This window comes from Xiphophorus maculatus, chromosome 17, assembly GCF_002775205.1.
Source record: "Xiphophorus maculatus strain JP 163 A chromosome 17, X_maculatus-5.0-male, whole genome shotgun sequence".
Classification (NCBI taxonomy): domain Eukaryota; kingdom Metazoa; phylum Chordata; class Actinopteri; order Cyprinodontiformes; family Poeciliidae; genus Xiphophorus; species Xiphophorus maculatus.
In genome coordinates this window covers 8,140,049-8,165,120 of record NC_036459.1, presented here as the reverse complement: position 1 = coordinate 8,165,120, position 25,072 = coordinate 8,140,049, and the positions used below count along the sequence as shown (strand labels likewise).

At 37.6% G+C, this 25,072-nt stretch overlaps 1 protein-coding gene across 1 annotated transcript; it reads left to right on the top strand.

Annotated features, from left to right (window-relative positions):
• The first annotated feature begins 1,312 nt into the window (after positions 1-1,312).
• LOC102230034 (guanine nucleotide-binding protein G(i) subunit alpha-1) lies at positions 1,313-20,326 on the top strand. The gene is made up of 9 exons (XM_005806898.2): positions 1,313-1,793; positions 10,345-10,387; positions 12,548-12,689; positions 12,896-13,053; positions 15,298-15,426; positions 17,296-17,425; positions 17,511-17,664; positions 18,809-19,022; positions 19,174-20,326. The coding sequence occupies exons 1-8, from the start codon at positions 1,676-1,678 to the stop codon at positions 18,997-18,999; spliced, it is 1,065 nt and encodes a 354-aa protein (XP_005806955.1). The 5' UTR covers positions 1,313-1,675; the 3' UTR covers positions 19,000-19,022; positions 19,174-20,326.
• The last annotated feature ends 4,746 nt before the right edge of the window (positions 20,327-25,072 follow it).

Genomic DNA, 25,072 nt, shown 5'->3' with positions numbered 1-25,072 from the left:
TGTGTGTGTGGGGGTGTTTGTGTGTGTGTATGTATACATACAACAGAGGGAAAACACTCAACCAGTATATAACAAAAAGGTCAACGTGCCATATTTGCATTTCTTCTCATTTGGTCACATTTGAAATTAATACGATGCTTCAATTTTTCAGTGATCTCGACAGAAGAGTCTAGAAGTTAAACAGTAACAACCAGAGACTGTCAAAGCTGATTATTCATGCTTGACTTAGTTTAACATGTTAAATTATTTAAATCTAAAACAATGGTTGTTGTACAGCTTGATGCGTTTACAATCAGTCTACCATCACTGGTTAGATGTGTGGTTCCCATGGGAGGAATACATGATGGATGTGTTGGATAATAATTTACATTTAGTCAAACAGAGGCTGTGGAATTCAGAGAACTACAACTATATTGTATATTAATGTTACTGTGGTATTACTTATGTCAATAATTGTAACCCCTGATTTATATATTTGCATAGAAAGTGGACATAAGCTTTAAAAATCTCTTTAAAAAGGAAATATGAGCTCTTTAGTGGCAATGCTTGAAGTATTGGCTATCACGCTGTTTCCGGTTTTATCTTTCAACTTCAAAATAAAATGTAATTTCTAGCCAAGACCTGCTAACCTGGCAGTATAATATAAAAACCACAATATATACAGTATATATATATATATATATATATATATATATATATATATATATATATATATATATATATATATATAAGTCCAGTAGCACCAATCCACAATAAGACAATCAAAACTGAGAAATAACATTATGCACTGAGACCCTTTACTGAGATCATTTTTAAACCAAGCTGTGTCTGACTGTGTCACGAGCTTTTGACAAATAAATAAAAAACTGATGCACGCTTTATTTTTTATCAGTACCACTGATAATTTGACACTTTTATTGCTATAATAGTACAAAAGTTACGTACAAGAAGTATATAATTCTGAGACTTTAATCTCAGAATTCTGACTTTAAATTAATGTTCTCATGCATTGCTTACGTCTCTGTCATCAACCCTATTTTCTTCCTGGTGTTCTTCTGCCTTAAAGTTAGAATTATAAGATTAAAATCTGAATACAGAGGGGGATTATTTTTTCATTTGCCTTAATCCTTTTATGTCGATGGGATTTTATATTGTCCTCCTTTTCTATAATTTCTTAAGGTTACGCATTCCAAATATTTATTTTCTGACAGACGGGGCTTTCCGTTAGCGTGATGAACTTTATTGTGAAGGGCTTTTCCGGATATGACTTTGTCTGCTTGCGGAACTCGGCTGCAGTCGCCTAGTAGCTTCTCTCACAGTACCAGCAGTCGCTGCTGCAGCGGATGGACGCGTACAGTGGGCAGCCACATCAACGAGGGACTGCTTTACTATACAGTTAGCGTTCTATCGGAAGTAGCGAAATTTTTTTTTCAACCTGAGGACATTACATCTGGGTGAAGAAGCAATTTTTCTTTCTTTTTTGTTGTAAAGAAGTCGATTCGCTTCCCTTTTCTTCGCCCCAACACACACACACAAACAGATCGATTGCCCGTCGTATGAAAAAGGGCGTGTGTTCGGGGTGAGGGGTAGTTTGTTGAAGATTTCATGTGGGTATATATGGTGTGTTAGACATTTTTTTTTCCACACCACCTGGGTCTGAAGGACGTAGTGGAGAATGGGGTGCACGTTGAGTACCGAGGACAAGGCGGCGGTGGAGCGCAGTAAAATGATCGACAGGAATCTGCGGGACGACGGGGAGAAGGCAGCCAGGGAGGTCAAGCTGCTGCTGCTCGGTAAGGAAGAGAGCCGAAGCTGTGGGGAGTGTGGACGGGTGGGGACTCGACTAACTTCTTTATGTGTTTGAAAAGAAATTATAATTTAAAAAAAGAACTACTGATCAGCAAAAAACCCCTAAAAAACACTTCATTTATTGCTTAATGTTAGTTGTGAATTTAAATATTTTGGGGTTGTTTTTTTTTTCAATCCGCATCGTTAGCACCCCCACCTTTTTTTGCTAGCTCAAGTTAACCGTTAACTCTTCACTTCTTCGTGGTTTAAGACACGGCGAAACATCTGTTTTAACCCTTTTTGTTACTTAAACATCCACTGCTTTGACTTATTTAGTGGTAATGTATCGTTTCGAGTCTTTTTCTTATATTTTGGGGGTTTGACTTGGATTCATTTTAAGTTTTTTCTTTCTTAGTGCCATTAGCCTCCTCTGCAGATCGTTTGACTAAATCCTCCTAACAATGGCACATTTCCTCTAGTAGCAGTGGAAGTCGACTCGGTGCTCATTAGGAGCCCAGGCCTGAGTTATTGTGACTGTGTTTCAATTAGTCTTTTTTAGCTTTTTTTTGGTTGTAGAGGACATAAGGCCGAGTGTCTGAAGGGCTGAACAGTTTTTCCTTCACTCCATAGTAATGACAGAGGCACAGCCAAATGGGGGCTGAAGGGAGGTTATGGCCACTCCTATAAATATGTATGAAGGCAAATTTAACAAGAGTTGTATGTCAAATACTCTTTAGTATCGAACGAGAGCCCTCAAAAAATATTGAATTCAGTCACCTCGATTTTTGCCTTAAAAACTCTTAAACTTGTAAAAAAAAGTTCTTTGTTGACTTTTAATTTAATTTAGATATCTTAAATTTATTTATTTGTTTCTCTGTCTTTGATTAGTTGTGTTTTTCCCGTATTTGATTTAAATTGATTTGTGTAGTATGCAGAAGGAATTTATTGCTGAAAATTCAGTTTGTTGTTCCCACAAAACTATAAAAGAAATATGCGTGTCCTTTTTATTTTTTGTATGAGATCAAAACTTTTTTCCTACCATGTCCGAGGTTTTTTTTTTTTTTAAAGGCATATGATTAAAATTTAAAAAAATTTAAACGAACAATTAGACTTTTTTCCCCCCAAAATTCCTCTTTATTCAAATTAGATTTTTTATAAATTCAGTTAAGGAAGAGATTCCTAGTTTACTGGGGGAAAACCCCATTTGATTATATGTGTATATTAAATTATGTGGTATTTTGAGTGAAGTGTACAGCTTCCATAATGAAGTCGTACAGAAAGTGGAGTTTTAGAAATTTTAATCTAATGCTTTGGTGCTAACCTTGTCTTTAAAAGAGAAGAATTTTGTACAGCCCCACTTACTGTATTATCTCATTTTTTTAATTTTTCCATACCAAAATTTTAATGGATCAGGGTTTTTTGCCTCACCACTGGAGACAAAAAAAAAAAGAAATAGACCGATATTATTATCTGTATGTCGACTTAATCAACAAAAATGCTGCCAACAAATGGCAGATCATACATTACAGATTTAATACAGATTTATTTTTTATATATATTGTTCATTTGTCATTTTTGTGTTTTTCATAAATATCTGTCATTATTTCATTCCCCATATTATGACATTAGCTTCCTGAAGTTCTGCTTTTGGTTTTTGTGGCCCTCATCACGCCGCCCCTTTAAGAAAAAACTTCTGGCCGCACCTCTATATTTCTGATTTTAAATGCTTGTTTTGGGTTTATCTCAAGTTCAACACTAAGACGTAAACTGAAATCTCTTGTGCAACCAATTCCGTAAATTACATCTGCTGTTGTGAAACAAAGTTTGATTTATCTGAGCCACATAAACAGCAGTTTCTTAGCCCTATTGTCACTTTTCACCTTAAATAACCAAATCTCCTGTCATTACCCTACCATTACTCCTGGGAGTAACTCATTTTGACTGGTTTTATGCATCCAAATCATTTTCAAAACCACCAAGTGTTACGCCTATTATTTCAGTTAAAAAAAAAGAAAAAAAGACCTGTCACACATGCTATTTAAACACACACCACACCCTGTACACACTTGTTCGTGTTGGTGTTATAATCTAATGAATTTTTATGCGAGTTATTTGCATTTGGAAGGCAGTTCTGTGTAAAAGTGTACCATTGCCTGTGTTAGTGGAAACATTTGCTTCCCTTGTAAATAAAATGGCAGCAGGTGATAAGTTTTCCATGGGTTCCATAGGTAGCTTGCTTTGGGAAGTGTTGACATGCACACATGTTGGTATGTGGGTTAGCAGGACACAAAGTCTGAGACTTGTACCAGTAGCAGGGAAACACCTGACCGAGGCTAAATAATAGGAGTTCTCAGCAGCTTTTCTGGACATAATTGTGGGCCAGCGCAAGACACACACTATTCCTCATGTGTTTTTTGCTGATCTGTGCAAAAAAAAAAAAAATCCCTAAGATTACTGAGTCGTGCTTCAAAATGCCTAAAGGTTTATTCAAGGTTGGATAAAGTGTCTGTTTTGCCTTGTTTGAGTTTGAAATGAGACCTTTTGGTGTTGAAGGTAAACACATTCCTCCTGCGCTCTGGAACCAGACGGGACTTGCTGATTGAAAGTAAGCAAGTCAGGTCAAGTTGTTAACGTTCCTGAAGGCTTCGGCTCGACTTTTCACTAACCGTTGCATAAACACACAGAAACCATGTGACGCTGCTGCTCCAGTTCATGACAGAACGCCCGGCATAGCGGGTAGCGTGGCGTCGCCGTCGCCTGTCGTTCGTGTTCGATCTGAATGCCGTGGTAACCAGGTAACCCGCTCGGCCTCTTCGGGTTACGGGACTGGACGGAGGCCGCAGAGAGCCTGTAAGATGAGAACATCTAATGAATAGTACATGGTTAAAAACACAAAACCAGAGCTAAGAGTCCGCACGTAAACAGATGCAGAAAAGGACATTAATGTGGAAGTTGCTGATTCACAAGTAGCTCAGGCATGTTTTACTCTAAGCACATCCTGTCGACGGAGATAAAAAGGTCAACAAAGCTCGTGGATCGAATGTAAATGGGTAGTATGGCTGAAAGGAGGCAGCGGGTTGTGTATCTTGTGGCTTTGACCCCTTTGCTCAATGTGTGTGTACATAAAAATAATCTAGTGAAACACACTTTTGTGTAATATTGGTGTAAGTTACAGAAGAACACATGTTTTGAATCTATCCGATACTGACGTTTGTATTTTTTTTTAAAACCCAGATATAAATGTACTGAATTACACATTTATTTGATAACTCTGTGCCAGTAGAGCACACTTAAAAACACCAATACCTTCACAAGCTGGGTTAAACATGAAAAAGCAACTTTAATTTGTTCTGTCAGTGCAATTAAGAGTGTAACAGCCAATGTAAAACAGATAATAAAGAAACTGGAACTGACAAAAACAATAGGTTGCCTACGTTGATCATAAATAAACTTTCAATCTATTCAAAAAGTACAATTGGGAATTCTAAATATAAAGTAAAATAAATAAATCTAGAATTTTTTTCAATATCAGGACCAATACAGATATTGACATCGGATCGGTGCGTCTCTACTTCTACCACCAAAATTCTGTAGCTACACTTTGGACTTTATAGCTGTGAAACGAAGGTTTGTAGAAAATGCTGAAGATCTGTTTCTAGTCTTCAGGACATTCAATGTTAGAATATTTCTACCTTAAGCAGAATTAGGACCATCTATTTTCTCCAAAACAGCAGATTAACTGAGATAGAAACTTTTTTGAAATCTTCCCAATCAGACCGAGGGTTATAGGATCGCTTCTTCTTGTTAAATCATTGCAGTTTTTTGGTTGAGGCTTGCATGTTTGGAAAATTATTCCCTCTGGTTTTGGATGCTATGCAGCTGGAAGGTATTTGTGCTTTTGCTGTTTTACTTTTGTAGCTACAAGGCATAACAAGGCAACAAAGTATCATTTTTACAACTGGAAGCAGGTGATTAGCACCTGAAAAACTCAAATATCTGAACTACGACCCCAAACTCCAGAGGAGTTGATGACCAAGCTTCAGGGATGCAAAGAGAGAAGGAGGAAGTTCAAACCATCTCTTTCATCGATCGGGCAAGAATCACATCTCAGACTCTGTGGTCTTTCTGCCAGACAGAGATTAAAGTAGGTGTGGCAAAAGCAAATGAGGTGCATTAGCAGAGTTCAGGACATAATCAGACATATCATCTCTTCCTGGCAAGACTGGCTCCACAACCTTTTGAAGATACTTGGATGACATGAATTACAACGTATTTTTATAAAATCCAATTTAAAAATTGGATTTTTAAATTCCAATTTCTATTCCACTACAACTAATAGCCAGTTGTTAAATGCGTTGCCTTTGTTAATCTTAAAGCAAAACGAGAGATTCTCAGCAGCCAGAAATGTTAACATTAGCTTAAGTCTTTATTAAACTAGGCCTGGGTTTATTTAAGTGGAATTACAATCCCTACTTAGACATATTTAAATCCAGCAGTCATTTCATGATTTTCTTATATGTATTTCAAACTATTAGCATTTTAGGCTAACAGTTTTAGGCATGATACAAAATTTGTTCCTTCCCATTTCTTCACATCAAAAAATCTGTAATTTATTTTTGTTGTTTTTGTTCATTTCTACATCCATTTAAACCCATAAACAATTTTCTACCCATGCACTGAAATACTTCCGTTTATTTATTTTTATGGTTAATGTTCTAAATTATGGGTGTATTATATTTAAAATTTGTAGGAGTTTAATAGATAACTATATTTAACTATTTTAGTTCTGATCACCATTAAGGACTACTGATCAAACCAAAATAGGTGACGACTTGTTGGTACATATAATTTATAACAGTATTATGGCCATTTTTCTTCATGATAAACATGAACAGAATATAAAAAATTACTTTAAAACATAATTTTTATAATGTGGGTGGAAAATAGCCTAAAGTGAAAATACCAAAGCGAAAGTAGCCAGTGTGGAAGTGGTGAAATTAGCAACAAGAAGCTAATTCCATTAAAACATCTGTTCAGCCTCACATCTGCAGCTCAGACTCACTGCTGCCCCCACAGGCTGGCTGTGGGAGCTACACACAGTAAGCACAACGCTGTGGTTTGTGGGTTAATGAAATTGACTTGCTTTATGAACTTACCCACATTCAGGCGGTGCTGGGTTGATTTCTCTTGCTGGTGGTGGCTGTTTGGCTCTGGTATCATTATGACATAAAATTAGCATTTGAAATGACAGAATTTTTGCGTATTACCTTCTGCCTGTCAACGTTTTCACGAAGCTGCTCTCCTCGTTTTGTTCCCGCCGTATTCCCATCTTCTCCAGGACCCAATTATCCTGCTATTCATATCTACACACTGAAATAGATTACAATCTCCTCAGCCTAATTACTCTTTCTATAACTGTTATGCAACTGTGGGCAGAATGTATTAATAGCCCCTGGTGTTTCACTGACTTTTTTTATTGTACTCCTTTGGATGTCCCCCAGTTCTTTGTTTTAAAATCGACGCAACAAGCAGCCAGATCAAACTTTCTGTCTTTTTTTTTTTTTGCTCGTTGGCAGCTGGAACCCTGTGATTAACCGCGGTCATTTCTCCCCGTTGGGTAGCACCGCTCGCCAGCTTCTGGAAACCTTCACCAGTGACTCATGCTTGAATGCACCCAGAGGGAGATGTAGGCAAAAAAAGAGGAATCGGATAGCGAGCAAGAGGAACAATCAATCATAAAGGAAGAAAAAAAAGACTTCCGGGGGACAGAAAGAATGTAAAAGAGGAATAGAGATGCGTAAGACTGGAAAAAAAGCTGCTAATGTGTCGAGGACATTGATCCAAACTCTACAAGCGTTTATCTTGATGCTGAAAAATGAAGGGAATTTTCCGCGATTAACATTTCTCCAGGTGTGCTTTTTGTTTTAAATCACAGTTTGTGACATAAAAAAATCCTGGAGCTTGGAGTTGCGGCAGGCCGGACAGAATCGACTCCTGCTTCTCTCTGAAAGAAGCCCACCGAAAGGGGCTCAGATTCTCCCAAAATAACCCCAACCAGAAACAGAAAGCAGCTGCTGCAGCGGTTTGGGTCGGCTGCAGCCTTTAGGTGGGCGTATCAAAGTTGCGGCGCGTAACGAGACTCCGCAGAAAGGGCCCCGATAAGGTCAGATCTTTGAAGAAACTTCCAGACTTTGTAGAAGGACACACCCTTTAATGGCACCACTGGTGTTTAGTTATCACAACACATGGCTCACGTCTCTTCTATCAATCTGGTTCGGATGCAAATTTGATGGGATTAGTCCAAATTTCACCGCTGAAAAGCCCATAAAGCAGCTGTGAACACATTTCTTTGGTTCTGCCAAGAATCTTTCATTTATTAAATTTACAGCGCTGGCCGTATTTAATGCATTTATTCACAATTTTGCAGGAAATACTAAATTAAAGCAGCTCTGTCGGTATGCAGAGTGTGTGTGGCCCTGTTAGTGGCTCCCAGGCAGCCAGAGATGGGGCCAGCTGACCAGTGAACCATGTTCAGCCAGGCAGCGCCGCGGACGCCAATGTGTGGTCCCTCGGGGATTCACAGCGCCGCGTGTTTGGCCTCGTAGGGCGTAGAGCACACACACAGACACAGCAACACTGGAGCACTGACATATGATCAGAATATGTGTCCTCAGGTGATAATCACTCTGCTTTACTTCACATCTGTTGCCATGACGAAAGAGATGCAGTAGTTTGCTAAAGCAGTTCCAGATTTTGTCGCCACAAACCTCAATGCGTTTCATTTTGATTTTATGAGAGAAGACACAGCAGGCCATGATTGTGAGGTTGGGTTTGCAAAATAAAACCTGAAAAGTGTGGTGTGCACGTGTATTCAGCCTGACTGGTAAGGAGAGCATTAATTAAGGCAAATTAGCACTGACTCTAACTTCTTGTCGCAATTAATCAATTAACTCCATGCTAAATTAAAATTAGCATGACGACTTCCTTTGATTTATGTTTTTAAAGGGAAGTTATGTTTACAGAGATGACATAGTGTTTTCAGTTGTGTGTGTGGTCCTTATATCCATTTTATTTGTTTTTGGTTATTTTGTGTTGTTTAAAATATCTTCCAGTTTCTGTCATCTTTGAAAGGACAAACTTGACTTATTATGCAATTATTGATATATGATTTGAAAATGGTCTCTGAAAACAACAATATTATAATTTATCACAATAATTACTTGAAGAATTTATTGTCCAGTAAGAGTTGTTGTTGTGAAAGGCCTAGTGGCAGCATAATGTTGTGTGGAAGTGATTTTTTTTATTAGGAACAGAGAATTTGGTCAGCAAATAAATGGATCTCAATCCTTTTAAATCCTGCTAGAATCTGCAGAACACTGCAGAGTTTGTCACATAAAGTTATGATTAAATCAAGGCGATTGCATCCTTGAAAAGTCTTAAATTCTTTAGAAAAGGAAGTTTCCAGAAACATGTTATTCACAGGTCTTAAATGTGGTCTTGACAGGACTATTTAACTTTGTATATTCAGTGTAAAAAAATTCTGATGGGACTTTTCTGTCAGGCAAAAGGTTTGGTCGCACTCAGATAGTTGAGGCTACCCTTGGGTATGTTAGCAGCTAGCTAAGTAGCTCTTTGCATCAACTGTGCAAATGTATCACCAGTTGGTCTTAAATTTCTTTCTTAAATGAGTTGGTGAAATTTGCAGCAACTCTGACAATACATAGACGTTTGTAGTTTAATGGTGTGAAATACTTTGCAAAACACTTTCTCCTTTGTGCATGAAGCTACTTCATGTTTAAACAAAACTAACTTGGCAAAAGGGCATTGTGACTTTTATTTTTGCACCTACATTGAAAGTGGAACTAAAATAAGTATGTTTTACACAAGCACTCACAGTTTTTTCGGGTCTTTTTTCTGTGACTGGATCAGGAGGTGACAGAAATGGTAGAAGTCATCGTGTGGTTCCACTTCCCCATATTCTGTTTCTAGAGTAAAGAGAAGCTGTGACTTTTCCCTGGAGCTTCAGTGTAACACGAGGACGCTGCTGCAGCTGAGCAGACCTAATGTAGCCGATGGTAAAGCTCATTAGCGCGAGTCGAACAGGAAATGTTTTGGATGGGGGCCTTGCTTCGTAAAGACGGGGGCAGCAGGTGGTCAACATGGCTCCCACTCCGTCCTGAAAGGAGCCAAAGCAGTTGCCATGACACTCTGAGTGATCTGCATGGCCTCCTCTGTGGCGCCTCATCGGTCAACTTAACTGTCTGATTAGTCAACAAGCTCACAAGGCCTCGCCGCCTCTCCACTGACACCGCATTTCCCTTTTTTCCCCTCACACGTCAACAGCAATCTATTCGTCTAACCCCGAGCCTTCATGCCCAGACAGCACGACGATAAAATTCCAACCACGCAGTGAGTCGGTGTGTTCAATAAAAGTTCTAGCGAGCACGACGGCAACGAGTTGTCTTAGCGAGTCTTTTTAGGTTGAGTCGTGGAAACGAGTTGAACACCTTTCTTCTGATTGTTTTCGCTCTAACAAGAGTTTCTTGTGTTTTCCAGGTGCTGGGGAATCAGGAAAAAGCACAATTGTCAAGCAGATGAAGTGAGTGTCATTTTACTACAACATCTAATTGTTTTATTTTAAAATACATTGAGTAAAGTCACTTAAAAAATACAAAGTACAGGCTGGACAGAGATTACTGTGCAGCAGGAAGGTTGTGGGTTCAAATCCCAGAGTTCTCTCTGGGTACTCTTCCTTTCTGCCAGGTTGATTGGCCTCTCTAAATGACTCTTAGGGGTTAGTGTGTGTGGAACAAAAGGAAAAAAAAATAGGACTTAAACAATTAATCAGAAGAATTAATCGATTGTCAAAATAATTGCCAACTAATCTTTTTATTGTTTAATTGTTAACTGAAGTTTACAGACTAAGAAAACCATTTGCTGAAAGAATTAGACACTCAGAGTAGTAATTGCACCAAAACTGTGTAAAAAAAAATATACATATTGCATTTAAGAATTAAAAAAGTTCTAATTCGTCTGTAATTATGTACAACCCAGAACTCCATAAGTGACGATCTTGGCTTCACCGGTTTCAGATTCTGTAATAAAACATTTTTAAAAAGTCGAGCAGGAACGGCTGAGCTTTTCGAAGCATTTTTAAAAAATATATATTTAACTGCAGATGCATCCTTAGCTACAAATGTTCAAGTGTTCATTAATGGAATATTACTACATTAAAATAAAAAGTCAATAGAATTTTTATTATTTAAAAAAAAAGGAATTAAAGTATTTGTTCATCTTTTAATGCATTTCTAACATTGTATAAATTAAAAAGCTGCAGAATGTGCCAGTTTTTTTTTCATTCATTTAATCAAATAATAATCTGAATAATAGCCAACTACAATAATTGTCAATTGCAGGCCTAAAAATTTTTTTATTGTCATTAATGTTTTTGCTAAACATAATTTTTTGGGGTTTTTTTTGCAGCCAAAATCCATGAGATGTGTAAAATAAACAGTAGTTTACACCACAAGACATTATCTAGTCTCTGTTTCTGGATTGAAGTGAAACTGGCAGCTAAAATGAATCCCGTCTACTGACGCCAAATGAATCACATTTTACAGTCACAATTTTAGAAATATCCTCAGTAAATATCAACGCACCAGAAACTTTTATTCTCCTTTGTTTCTACTCTGTTCTTTTTGGATTTGTGGCGTATTAACCACAGCAGCCGTGAGTCAAATGTTTTCATTGGCAGCTAAATATTGAGAAAAAAAAAAATTTTCCCCCTTTTTTCTTTACCTTTCAAAGCTGAGCTGAAGGACTCGCATGCAGCACTAGATAGATTGTGTCTTTTTGAGAAAGAAAAGTGAACAAACAGGTGGAGATAACATTTGCTGCAGGGCTGTCAGCTCGCTCACGCTCAGCAGGAGCCGCATGCTGCCGACGCTTTTCACAGGAGAAAACAACACGGATCACAGAGTTCTGCTGTCCGGGGTGTTGTTTGGGTTAGTTACTTATTTACAGACAAACGATGAAGGTCCTGTACGTTTCCAGGATCACTGAGAAATCTCTCAAAGTCTGGAATCTGATGAACGGATTATCTGGATTAGTAGGAAAAGGAAATTAAACTGGAAAAACTGACATTCCAGGAATTGATCCTTTAGTTTTGCTCATCAGCCCATCTATTTTCTATCAGTTATACATCTGCCTTTGTTTATGAAGCTTCTTCATAAACAATTAACTCTTTTATTTATATCATCCATCCTTTCCATTTCCCACCATGTCCATTTATTCTTCTGTCTAATCATCTGTTCATCATCTATCTACCCTAATTGACTATTATTGTTTATATATGATTGCAAATTGTCATTATTACACCACAGCTCCTTCATCTCCAGTTTTTAAAGCTAACGGAAAATCAAATGTAGATTTTAACACATAAAATCTACTATTATCTTTGGACGGGCTGAACATGAGTTTTTTACTATAATAGTAACTCAATACGACAATTTCCAGAATTCACATCTTCTGTAGATCAAGAAAGCGAAAATATAATTACCAACATACTTTCTAGAAGAAAATCACACTCTAATACGAAACTGCAGAACATTTAAGGCTCTAATCTTACATTGTTTACATTCTTTTGAAGCTTTTATCTAAATACGATGGAACCGAACGCGTCTGTGGGGAAAGAAAAACTCCCTAAAAGATGATCAAATAAAAGAGAAAAATGTTTGTGTTTTTTTCCCCCGTTTTGCAGAATCATCCATGAAGCGGGTTACTCAGAAGAGGAGTGTAAGCAGTACAAGGCTGTGGTCTACAGCAACACTATCCAGTCCATCATCGCCATCATCAGAGCCATGGGACGCCTCAAGATTGACTTCGGTGAAGCTGCAAGAGCCGTGAGTGATGGGAGGGAGTCGGATCCGAGCCGGAAATCTGAATTTATGAAGCACTTTTACAGCCTCCTTTACATCCTACCTACGTTTTCTCTTTACAAAAAAACAAAAAAAAAAACACCTGCATGTCTGTTCCAGAAATGAGCATTTCAGTTTGACGTGTTTAGTTTTCCTTCTGATGGCGGACGAATGTGTTTTCGTGTTGCCAGGACGACGCCCGGCAGCTGTTCGTCCTGGCCGGCTCGGCGGAGGAAGGCTTCATGACGGCCGAGCTCGCCGGCGTCATCAAGCGGCTCTGGGTGGACCGGGGAGTCCAGGCCTGCTTCAGCCGCTCGCGCGAATATCAGCTCAACGACTCGGCGGCATAGTGAGTCACACAAACGCACACAAACAAATGGGCGGCTTGATAATCGGCTGGTTCACCAGATCGGTGAGTCACTCGCAGCGAGAATGCCGCGATCCGCTGGGTTTATGTGAAATTGCTGGCGTTTGGGTGCAAACAAACAGAAAAGGTGCTTCTGCAGCCGAGCAGACGCTGAAACGGAGCCGCAGCATCTGTCTGGACTTTTACTCTGTCAATATTTACCTTCCTCTGTCGAGCTAAAAGAGCACAGCTTCCAAACGCCGCTTAATCTTTGACCTTACACTTCAGTACAGCATGCTTTTTAGAAAACACACAGCAGTTCGCTTCCCCCTGAAGCTAACGTTTGTGATATTGGGCAATCAGAAACAAATGATATTATCACAAAACAACTTTTTTTTTTTTTTTTTTTAAGAGCAGCTTTGTTTTGTTGCTCTGAAGCAAACACAAGCTGTTCTGCTGCAGGTCACTGCTGGATCATTAGTTCCTCCAGTCCCACTTCCATGTGTTGGAAGACAAAAGAAGGCTTACAGATTTTTTTATAACCTCAATGTAAAGAGTTTGAGTCATAAACTATTTGTTATGTAATAAATAGATTCAGCAAGCGAAAACTAAAAGTTTCAGCAGTTTTGAGGAATTTAAAGAATGTAAGACGAGGTTTTTCCCAAAAAACCTGCCAAGCCCGCCGTGGTATCAGAATATAAATATGCACCACACTGTTTGGATTTTTATTCATTTTGTTATTATCCTTCCACTTAACTTTATGTTGCTCTATCAGATAAAATCCCAAACATAATATGTTTATTTTGGTGATTTTAATGTGACAAAATGTAGGAAACATCCGCCATGGTTTGAATACTTTCCCCAGGCAGTGTGAGCTGATCGGTGTGTGTTTTTAGTAGCTTTGAGCTCCCAGGTGGGGTCCTGGGGGACCACAGCAGGTTCTGGCAGAATGTGGGCCAGCCCCCCAGACAGATGGCCAGTCCATTACCGGCCTCACACATCGGGAGCTTCCTGTCCAGCTACACATTGTCCTACAGTGGGAGGGACTGGAGCAGCCACTGGGAAGCTACTGACCACTGGGAAAACAATACACACACACACACTGAACTGAAAAGAGCAGAGATTAGATTAACAACTGGGCTCCTGTTTGTTGAGGCAAAGCTTTGGCCACTGAGTTAATGGGGTATTGTTTAAGTTTGACAAAAGGAATTGTTGCACTGAACGTCTTCTGGGCTTTTATTTCACCAAAGATGGAATCATCTGCTTGTTTTAAAACTTTAACTGCAAAATGTTCTGCTGGCTTTCAGCCGACTCCCTGTAGCTCAGAAAATAGACTTTTAAATAGTATTTTTAGTTTCTAAATCACTGAATGGCTTAGCACCACAACACACTAAAGATCTGCCGCTGTTGTATCAACATGGAGAAGCAGCATTCAGCTTCTATGCACCACAAATCTGGAACAAATTTCCAGAAAACTGCAAAACAGCCGAAACAGTTCCTTTAAATTGAGACTAAAAATCCACCTGTTTAAAGATTTTTTTTTTTCTTTTTGAAACATTAATCAACAATCTGGTGTGTAACTATGGCAAAATGTAATCCTTCCATTGTGTGCTCTATGAATGTGTATTTTTGTGTTTTTATGATTTAAAGTACTTTGAACTGTACAAATAAAATTTGATTTATAGAAATGTGATTTTAGTTGCTTTAAATTGATCACATTTGGTGCCAGAGGTGGGTAGAAATTAGCTACATTTACTTATTGCCATTAACATGAGTAACCTTTTGGAAAAAATGTACTTTTAAGAGTATTTTTATTACTTGAAGGAATTTTATTATGAAGCATCACTACTCTTATATGAGCTTATTTTAATCAAATGTTTACCAGACAGTTTTTGTTAGTTTAATAAGCTTTATATTTAATGAAGTTGATTTTTTTGTGGTCAGATATTATTTTGTAATTATGTAAATTGTTATCATTTTGGTCTTGAAAATACTAGTCTGGATGATGTAATTTTTAAATATTAAGGGATGTTTTGTTGCCTTTTACCAAATACTTTTTTTTTACTTTTGTCATTTCTTGAGCAGCTACTTCTTACTTTTACTTTAGTAAAAACATGCAGAAGTACTTTGGTATTATTTTAGCCACTCTACCCACCTCTGGTTGGTGCAGAAGAAGAAACGCTCGCCTCATTTCCTGCACTCTTTCGCTCTCTGTTTACATTCCTCTTCCCTGTGTCCCGCTCTCAGCTACTTGAACGATCTGGACAGGATATCCCAGCCCACTTACATCCCGACCCAGCAGGACGTCCTGAGGACCCGAGTCAAAACCACGGGCATCGTAGAGACGCACTTTACCTTCAAAGACCTTCACTTCAAGTGAGAACCTTGGCAGGGTTTTTGACTCAAACGCTTAATTAGCTTTTTTTTTTTCTTCCTGTCACTGACTCATCTCCACCATAGAAACTCACTTTGAACACGTACAGCTGTAGGTTTATGACAGACTCAGGGTGTTGCGCACATCAGCGGTGACTCAGTCGGGGCCTTTTGTTGACGCCGTAGACGGGAAGTGAAGGGGGGCGGAGGGGCAGCAGGCGCGATGATGTCACGATTGCAGGGATTGTTGGCGATTTCAGCATCACTGGTGATTAGATCAGAAATTGAACAACGAAAGCGCTTAAAGCGGTGAAAGCTTTATTTATTTAATCTTTCTGGCTTTATTTACAAGCAAATGTGGACCTGAGCTGCTAGTATCTGTTTTATAAGCTGTAATTAAGATTTTTGGTGCTTTTATTGACATTTACCTGCAAAACCGTGAGTCTGATTTGAGACAAACAGCATTAGGTATAGGGGTTCACAAAAACGATAAATAAAAACAAAAACCAATAAAGAAAACACTCAGAAATGACAAAAACCTTGAGTCAATACACAATTTATCCATCTAAATACAGTAAAGTGTTTCTTCAAGAACAGATATAAAGATATTAATCAAGTTTATCTTCCTGTTGACCTTACAAAATGAATTACTAAATATTCAGAAGATCATTGCGAAATAAGCAAAGGTCTGCTTATTTCTGCCCTCTGTTTGCATTTTACATTTAAAGCTATTACTAATAAAACATAAATACATATTCAATACACTACGAGGCTGTTAGAAAGCCTTTAAGTTAAATGACAATAATAAAATAGCACAAGATGGCAACGTACTGAAATATTTCTTACCCAAATGATTCCAATGCTAAAGTTTAAAGTCTCTGTGTTTGGATCAATATGGGAGGAAAAAATCACACAGTGTGACATTTTCCAGCCTTTAATTTCAGTAAATAAAACTGAAATGTAAAACAAACAGACAAAAAACTCACAAAAAACAAAGTACCGGTATGTGCCACTACTGCTGCAATGTTTACTTCTGAGTCAAAGAGCAAAGGTCAGAGTTACCCGGATTATATCTAACCCAAAGCAGCAACAAACTTGCACTCGGTGTGTTTTTGTTACTGTCCTTCAGTAGAGGACAGTCCTTTCTGCAGAGTTCTGGTTGTTTGGTGTCTTCCTGGCAAAAAAAAGCTCAACTATTAAAATTGCATAATGGTAACTGTTGTATTTAAACACCCAATAATCAGCGAATTATTGGATAATCCTTCTGGATTATTAAAAAAACATAACTACTAAATTTTCAAAGTAAAATAAAACCAATTTTACTTTGGTTGCTAATGTTAACTAATAATATTGAAGATTTACAGCATATAGTCTATAATTATAGATTTCACAGAAAAAAGTCAAAATGTTCAGTTTTCTTTCTGGGAGGAAAAAGGCTCTCGGCAGTTAATGAAGATTTGACTGTTGTTTTGTAAAAACAAAGACAAAATGGTCATATCTGCAGTTCTTGTATTAGCGGTTAGCATGTGTAGCCTTCCTGTTATTTGATAAAGCGTGGCTCTCTGTTTAATAAAGCACATTTTTTGCTTCGTGTTTTGGCACCTCACTCTTCATTAGTCACTATTAACTTCTTTTCTGACCTCTGTTATCGTTAGCATGACGTGTTAGCTCTCTAGGTCTGGTGCATTCAGTAACCTGATAAAGATGGGATTTATGGGTTTTTGACTGATAAAGTTGAAAATTAGATAATTCTAGTTTTCTTTTTTTTTTTCATAAAAGATTGAGTGAAATCACAAAAATGTTTTGTGTGTGATTATTTTACTGGTTGTGTAGTTTGCATTCGATGAGGTAACGCTGCTGTCTGCTCACCAGAATGTTTGACGTCGGCGGTCAGCGATCTGAGAGGAAGAAGTGGATCCATTGCTTCGAGGGCGTGACGGCCATCATCTTCTGCGTGGCGCTGAGCGACTACGACCTGGTGCTGGCCGAGGATGAGGAGATGGTTGGTGAAACAGAGGATAGATCATTCTTTATGGATCACTGAACACAGCTCATAACTTTCTTCTTCTTTTTTTTTTACCCTTCAGAACCGAATGCATGAGAGTATGAAGCTGTTTGACAGCATCTGCAACAACAAGTGGTTCACAGACACTTCCATCATCCTCTTCCTCAACAAGAAGGATCTGTTTGAGGAGAAAATCAAGAAGAGTCCCCTCACTATCTGCTACCCTGAATATGCAGGTAAGACACGGGCTGAATCCAAATGCATGCCACACTTTTCAGATTCTTATTTCTGGAAGAAAAAAAAGATAAAACTTGTAAATCACCCAAACTCCCAGTAAAATAAATTGACATTTGTCATTTTAATAGTGGTATGGATACTTCTGCAAGGCTCTGTATACTAGGGCTGGGCGACAAGAAAGTTATATCACAATATTTTACAGTACTGTTGTGATAACAATAAACAATAAATATTTATTACTTCTTTTTAGGTAACTGGTTGTGAATGAATAGCACAATAATTATAGGTCCATAAACACAAATTGAGCTAATCACTTTTACTAATGACGTGTGATTTGTATTATCACACTGCTCACAGTAAATGCATTTAATCAGATTTTTTAAATTTATTGATATTTGTTGATACTCTCATTGAACAGTGGGAAAAAAAACATTTGTAGGGGTTTAAACATTTTTAATTAGATTTTTCATGTCAACATTGTCAAGAAATTTATCATAATAAATGATAAACGGTACGAGAAATGCCCACCTGTATCGCACATTATTACAAGGTCTTAAAGCATCTTAAATTTATGTATTTAAAATTAAGACCTTAAAATGTCTTGAATTCATTTAACAAAAATAAGTTGGCCTTAAATATGTTAATATTTACAGGTCTTATATTTTGTTGAAGGACTATTTAATGTTACTTTCCTAAAAAACACTTTTTGCCAAGTGTTTTTTTTGTTTTGTTTTGTTTTTTTGCCTAAATCTTTTAGGAAAGTGACAATATTCTATGTAGTTAAAATTTTTCTCATGCACGCTTTACTGTCTCGCAAAAACTTGAGTCGTGTGCAGTTGCTGTTACCGCCAACTAGCTGCTAATATAACCTTACTAGCTAACTAGCAAAGTTAAAGCTAGCTAGCTTTTACATAAGTGCAAATCTATTTGGCTGGACAATGTTCGTCTTAGCCATTAGCTCACTTCTGTTGACAGAATTTGCAGTTTCTTATATACATTTCTGTAGTGACAAAGGTCTTAAATGGTCTTAAAAAGTCTTAGATTTGAGTTATTAAGACCTGCAGAAACCCTGATGCGTTTTAGTTGCCTCCTTTTGGGCGATGTGTTCCTTCGCCATCCTTACGCCCGTCTGGCATTCCTCAGGCTCCAACACGTACGAGGAAGCGGCCGCCTATATCCAGTGTCAGTTCGAGGACCTGAACAAGAGGAAGGACACCAAGGAGATTTACACCCACTTCACCTGCGCCACAGACACCAAGAACGTGCAGTTCGTCTTCGACGCCGTCACCGATGTCATCATCAAGAACAACCTGAAAGACTGCGGCCTTTTCTGAGCGACGAGGACGACCTGCTTTTGGTAGGAATTTACCATTTATTTCTTTTATATTTCTCAAGGCTTTAATTTAGATTTTTTTATTTTCTCCATGTGGGTGCGTAGAGAAGCGTTGGTGCCAGGGTCGAGCTCTGCCTCTCCATCCATCATTCTTTCATGTCTCCTTTCTCCTCAGGCGGTGGAGCCAGCTCATTGTGCATCTTTTGTAGAGAGGATGAGAAGAGGATCAGTGATGGACCAGTGCTGTACTATACGCCACTTTTAACAGCTTTATTTATGTTTCTGTCTCGGAACATTCTCAACTAGCGTTATTACATTTGTGTAGGCTGTTTGTATCAATGTAAAAGCATCACTTGTCCTTTTTTTAAAAAATGTTTTAATCTTTGTTTTTCATTTCCAAGGAGTAGGAGATTTCAGCGTTCTTTGCCACCATTTCTGGAAACGGAAACCTTGCCGTTGGTTGGAAAAGCTCCTTTTTTTTCTCTTTTTTTTCCCAAAACCACAAAACAAGGATGGAGGAAAGCGGAACAATTCCGAGTCCAGTTCGTTGGTACCTGTGCCTTCGCATGCCTTTTACTGCGGTCATAGTGTCGATGCTTGTTCTGTTGCCTGCTGAAGTTGTTCTATACATACAGACGTAAACTGTTTTCATACATTAGTGTCTCTACTATCTTCTTTGTGCACATCACTGAGCTGTTAGGAGGGGGGAAATATCTGTAGGTTCAAGGCGTTCAACATGTAGCCTCTTCAGTCCTTCTAGCCCCGCCCCCTTTGCATTCCACCTGTCATGACATTCGAAGGCCTTTCCGGCCAATCAGAGCTCAACACTGAGATGTATATTGTTACATTTAGCCCACAAATCTGGGGCTCTGGTTTTTAAACTGTACAAAAACATATATCAAATGTTCCCAATCATTCAGAAAGCGGTTAGTCAAGGCACTGAGCGTTTAATATACTCAAGTATTTTAAGTACAGAGACCAGGTTTGTCACATTTTATTGTATATTTTAACATATTTGGAGAAGATTTTGGATTGTTGTGAAGTTGAGGGTGAAGCGATGTAAGCCATTTTGGAATTTTGAGTATGTGCTTAGAGATGAAAGCATTCCCTCTATTTAAAGAGAAGTGTGACAGTCGGGTTGTTTCTCTGCGGTCCAGAGGAGAGACCACACACACACACACACACACACACACGTAAACAAGCCCAGGTCTTTTCATGTAAAGAAACTGCCACAACTGTCTGTGTATGTGTATGTTCTTCATGTAAAGAGAATCTTTGTAGACTCATCTCCCTTATTTTGCTAATAAAAACCATTTACAAACCATTAATTGTTGTTTTGTGTCTGTTGTAGCGTTTTAAGAGCTGCATTAAACAGTGTGATTATATTTTAAACAGCTTAGTTTATCCAAAACTCTGTTGCGTTGAATTATCTTTAATACACATTTAGAGAACAAATGAGATTCTCTAAATTTCTCAACTAATTTTGCATCACTAAAATAACTTTTACCTTCTTTAAAGTTGGGGTATGTAACTTTTATTTTTAAAAAACTGTTTTTTACAGTTTTACAGGAACAGACAAAAATTAATTGTATAAATAAGTGCAATCCCTTTTTTTATTTATATTTTGAATTTAATTTACAGAATTTTACAGAGGAACCTAATTTTGTTTAAATATAAATGATGAATTTGATACAGAATTGAACCTTATAGAAATGTTTTAAATAAATGTTCTATTTGTTTACACAATTCCCGTCATCACAAAAGTTCAACAGAACCTCTGGACCACTTGAATGGAAAAATTAGTCCATTCACATCTCTATGTCCTGATATTACAAAAAAGATAATCAATGAAAAAAAATGACCTCCTCTGCCTTCGCCCAGTGCCAACTACAGTAATAAAAATTAATTTTGAGATGAATCCCAGAAATTTTCTAGAAAAAAAAACTAGTTTCAAAAGGATTTTTTATTATTATTATTATAAGTTTTTTGTATTGTATTAAATTTTTTGTCCCAGTACATCATTGTATGTATTTTCCCTCTTAAAAAAAGCTCAAATGTTGTTTTTTTCTTTGTCACGTCTTATCCTTTTCTCCCTTTAGATACGTTTCCCATAAACTAAGCCCTGCATTCCTTACATTCCTCCTCAGACCTGGAAACCTTGTAAATCCCCAACAGGGATGGTCGGAAAGATTCCTCTACAGTTTTAGCATTAGCATTAGCATTAGCATCGCTCTCGCCAGGAAAGCTTGCGGTCATGAAACTGGATCATGTCACAACACGCGGCTTCATTAGAAACACCGACATGCACATACTTAAAATAGTATCTGCCGCAAACCTAACCTCCTATTTGCCTATACCTGTGATGAAAAGCCGCGTCTCGTCTGTGCTTTTGCATTGTAAATTTGCTGTGACGTCCTCTTGATCCAGCAACCCCACTGCAGAGAAGACGATTTGCATCGTGTAATATGTATTTGACACAAATATCCTGCGGTGAGAATAGAAATGTCATTGTGCAAGGATGGAAGTTTTGCATCTCCAACCAGCAGAGGCGAAAAGTGTCTCCCAGTTCTGGATTTCTCCAACTTTTAAATGGACATTTCTCTCTCTGCCTCCAAGTGGAAATTGCTACAGAAATTAATAATATTAAGTTATATACTCTAAAAGACAGGGTGTCATAATATCAAGCTGATGCTAACAGTCCTGACTTTAGTAATGATTGGTTAAATTGAATTTCACCACCACAAATCAAATTTACCTTTTTCACCTTCCATGGTTTATCTGCATGCAGGCCTTGATGTCAATCTGCGCAAATGGAAACAGAGGCGACGTTAAATCAGCTCCAAATGTGTTCAGGTCGTCAGAAGCGGGAACTTTACCTCTGAAAAGCGACAGCGATTCACTAAATGCTACTGTTTACTCTACCTGCGCTCTAAAAACTCTGGTGTTTACTGTAAATACAGATTAAGAAAAAAGTAAAAGTATTAAAGTTTTCATTTATTATTCTTACGAAAACGAAGTTAATCAATAATTCATATATGAAATAATGTAGACGTTTTGAGTTACACTCCATGCCAGTAGGTGGCGGTAATGCAAACGGTTTTTGCCAACCGCCGATAAAAATCAGTAAGAAGGAGACGTTAAGCGTGTTAGCAACATATTAGCCAATGACGGCTTCCAAAGGTCTCTATTTAAACTAAATGAATGTTTGAAATCAGTTCAAATTGCTATAAAAGTCGCATTTTGAGAAAATAAAATTAAAGTATTATTCAAACCCTCTATGATTTCACCTGTGGCTTTCCTGCTGCGACAGGTTCAGTCTGCAGGAAACTGGAGTTCAGGTAGGCCTGTTAAAGTTAATTTCCCCTTATATAATTGTGATTACATATTCTGTGACTATATTGTGATTATATATTCTGACCAGAACTAGATCTCATTGGAATAAAAATGAAAAGTGTGTTTCTTGTGGAGCGATGTACGTTTAAATCATTACGCTGCACTCGGACATTTCAAAATAAATGGCGTTTTATTACGTTTTGTGATTTTCTGCCACACAGTGACAACTCTAAAAGAATTTTCTTCTAAAATATATTTTTTTAAATTTGCCAAATGTTGTGAAAATCAAATTTTAACAACCCATCCAAAGTTGTTTTTTTTCCTGCCAAACGTGTTCAAAAGCAACCTGGCAACGCTGTTTATCATATATCTGGTGTAGCTTTTTTGTAAATTTGATTTTTTTTTTGTTTATGTCATTTTATTTCAATCACTCAACAATAAATATGAATTGTTCATATTGCCACTAAAAGGAGATATGTATGAAAAGAAGCAGAACAAAGTATGAACTTTTATTTACCTTCTATTCACATAAAAAAAAAATTAGAATATCACAGGTATATTTCAAATAAGCAAAAAATATACAAAAAAATCATCAGCTTATCCAACATCGTATTGCTTTATTGTAATAATTTTCAAATTTCTTTTAAATGCAGAAAGAGATTTAGATTGTTTTTATCTCACTATAAAGATTATTTTTACAGTTTGGAACTGTCATATTTTCAGATTCAAACGCAGAAATACTTTTATTGATCCCAAAGGCAAATGAAATGTTATTCTAACTAATATCAAATTCTTCAAAGTCATTGTAGATAATGATGGCTATTACTGCTGGTCTGAATCTAAATCATTCAAAAATCTTAGTTCCTTTTAGGTTGTATTTACTAATTTGTTTGAAACGTTGTACGGTACATAAATTAAAAAATATTGTACTCAATTCATAAAGGTTCAATAAGTTTAACTGCATAAATATTGCAGTTACACTTACAACTCAAGCAGCTCTCTTCTTTATTGCCATTGTAAAAATGTAAATAGGTTTCAGGATTTAACAGAAAATGGAATCTGAGCACTATTACACACACTTCTTTGCTGTATTTTATGTAAGGGATGCCCTTTTTTTTTTTCAAATGTGCATTTTATACGATCCGGGTCGCCCCACACGCTTTGCATGTGCTCTTTCACCGATGCTGATTTGCATCCGTGCATGTCTGCTCTTTCGCGGCGGGAGCCTGCATCGTCACATGTGCCTGTTGGAAGTTGACAGAAAAAGTCTGAAAGAGGCAAACGAGGGGTAAAACAAAAAGGCGGATCCCATGGGGTCCACCAGCTGTTGGAGTTGAAGTGTGTTTGTGTGAGGATGAGGATGCTTTTATTTTATAGCAGCTTCAAAGATGACAGAGTGTGATGATGGGCGGCCATGATGCAGCAGAATAGAAAGGTGACACTGAGGTTTTTCCCCCCGCCAATAACCAGCGGGTGGGGGACATTTGAAGTGTGTGTTTATGTGAGGGAAAAGGAGGAGGAGGAGTGTGTGAATAGATGAAACAATAGAGGCTTTATTTGAGTCTTGCTTGCTGCCTGTTCTTCGCTCGCTCACTTTCTCTTGGGGCAGCAGTTGGTAACAGAGATAAGACAGGCTTATCGGCTCTGCAGCCATGTTGGACAGGATGCATTGTAACGCCACACCAGACCCCCCCGCCGCACCCTCCGGTCCGCGCTGCGCATTCTTCAACTCTCTGGTTTGTTCACAGAGCACCACCTCTGCTTCATTGTACACAGATTATTCATGGTTGAGTCTTTTATCACACAAGCCCTCTATCTTCTAGGCAATTTCTATTTTCTGCAGCTTTGCTTTGCGTGCTGAAGTGGCCTCTCGAATAGCAAAGAGTGAGTCTGCTTTATGCTGTCAAACATGCCTGAGGGATCAGATCACTCATATTGTTATAGACCCAGACTTTTATTCTTGGTGTGATCTCAGATATTTGACATTCTTTGCCGTTATTACAAAGATAACCAAGTAAGTTTTCTGTCATCTTTGGACATCAGAGGTTATTGTTACTTAAGTTTTCCGAGTTTTAACATTAGATTATGTTATTACAAGAAAATGAACTTGTCATAATTTTGTTAAAAGTTTCAAATAATTAAGATATAGTGACATTAATAACTTATTTGTTGGACTAGTTTTCAATGTAGTCTTCTAACCGAGTAGGGTTGCTTTTTGACCAATCCAGAGTCTTAATGTTTGACATTTCAGTTCAGTTTTCTAATTGTTCTGATAATTATTTTGTTTATGTGTGGAAAGTGTCACATCTGACTTTGGTTTTGGTTGGTTGCCATATTGGCACACCCAGGTGTGTCCATATTTCAGCCATGTAGCTTTTGATATCAAATGAATTTGAAGAATTAGTAGATATTCTGGTTTCTTTATTAGTCCATTCCACTGATACAAAAAACTGACCCTTGACATAATGCTGCCACCACCATGTTTGGTACACTGTTGTTTACGGAGTTGGGTAATAGCTAGTTACATTTATTGTTTGTTGTTTTTTTTAACTGTACTTTTAGGAATATTTTTACTATGCAGTACTTTTTACTTGAATAATTTTATTATGAAGTATTTCTACTCTTGAGTAAAATTTCTTGATTTTCTACCCACCGAGTGAAAAACAAACATTTTTAAACAGAAAGTCACCAGACACAGACACACACCTGCAGTTTTTTTGTTAAGTTTTATACATTTTTTG

Excerpts from the sequence above, each read along its gene's own strand:
- LOC102230034 (XM_005806898.2), top strand. The coding sequence starts at position 1,676 with ATGGGGTGCACGTTGAGTACCGAGGACAAGGCGGCGGTGGAGCGCAGT. Across the intron at positions 12,690-12,895 it reads TCGGTGAAGCTGCAAGAGCC|GACGACGCCCGGCAGCTGTT; the intron begins GTGAGTGATGGG and ends TCGTGTTGCCAG. Across the intron at positions 15,427-17,295 it reads TTCAAAGACCTTCACTTCAA|AATGTTTGACGTCGGCGGTC; the intron begins GTGAGAACCTTG and ends TCTGCTCACCAG.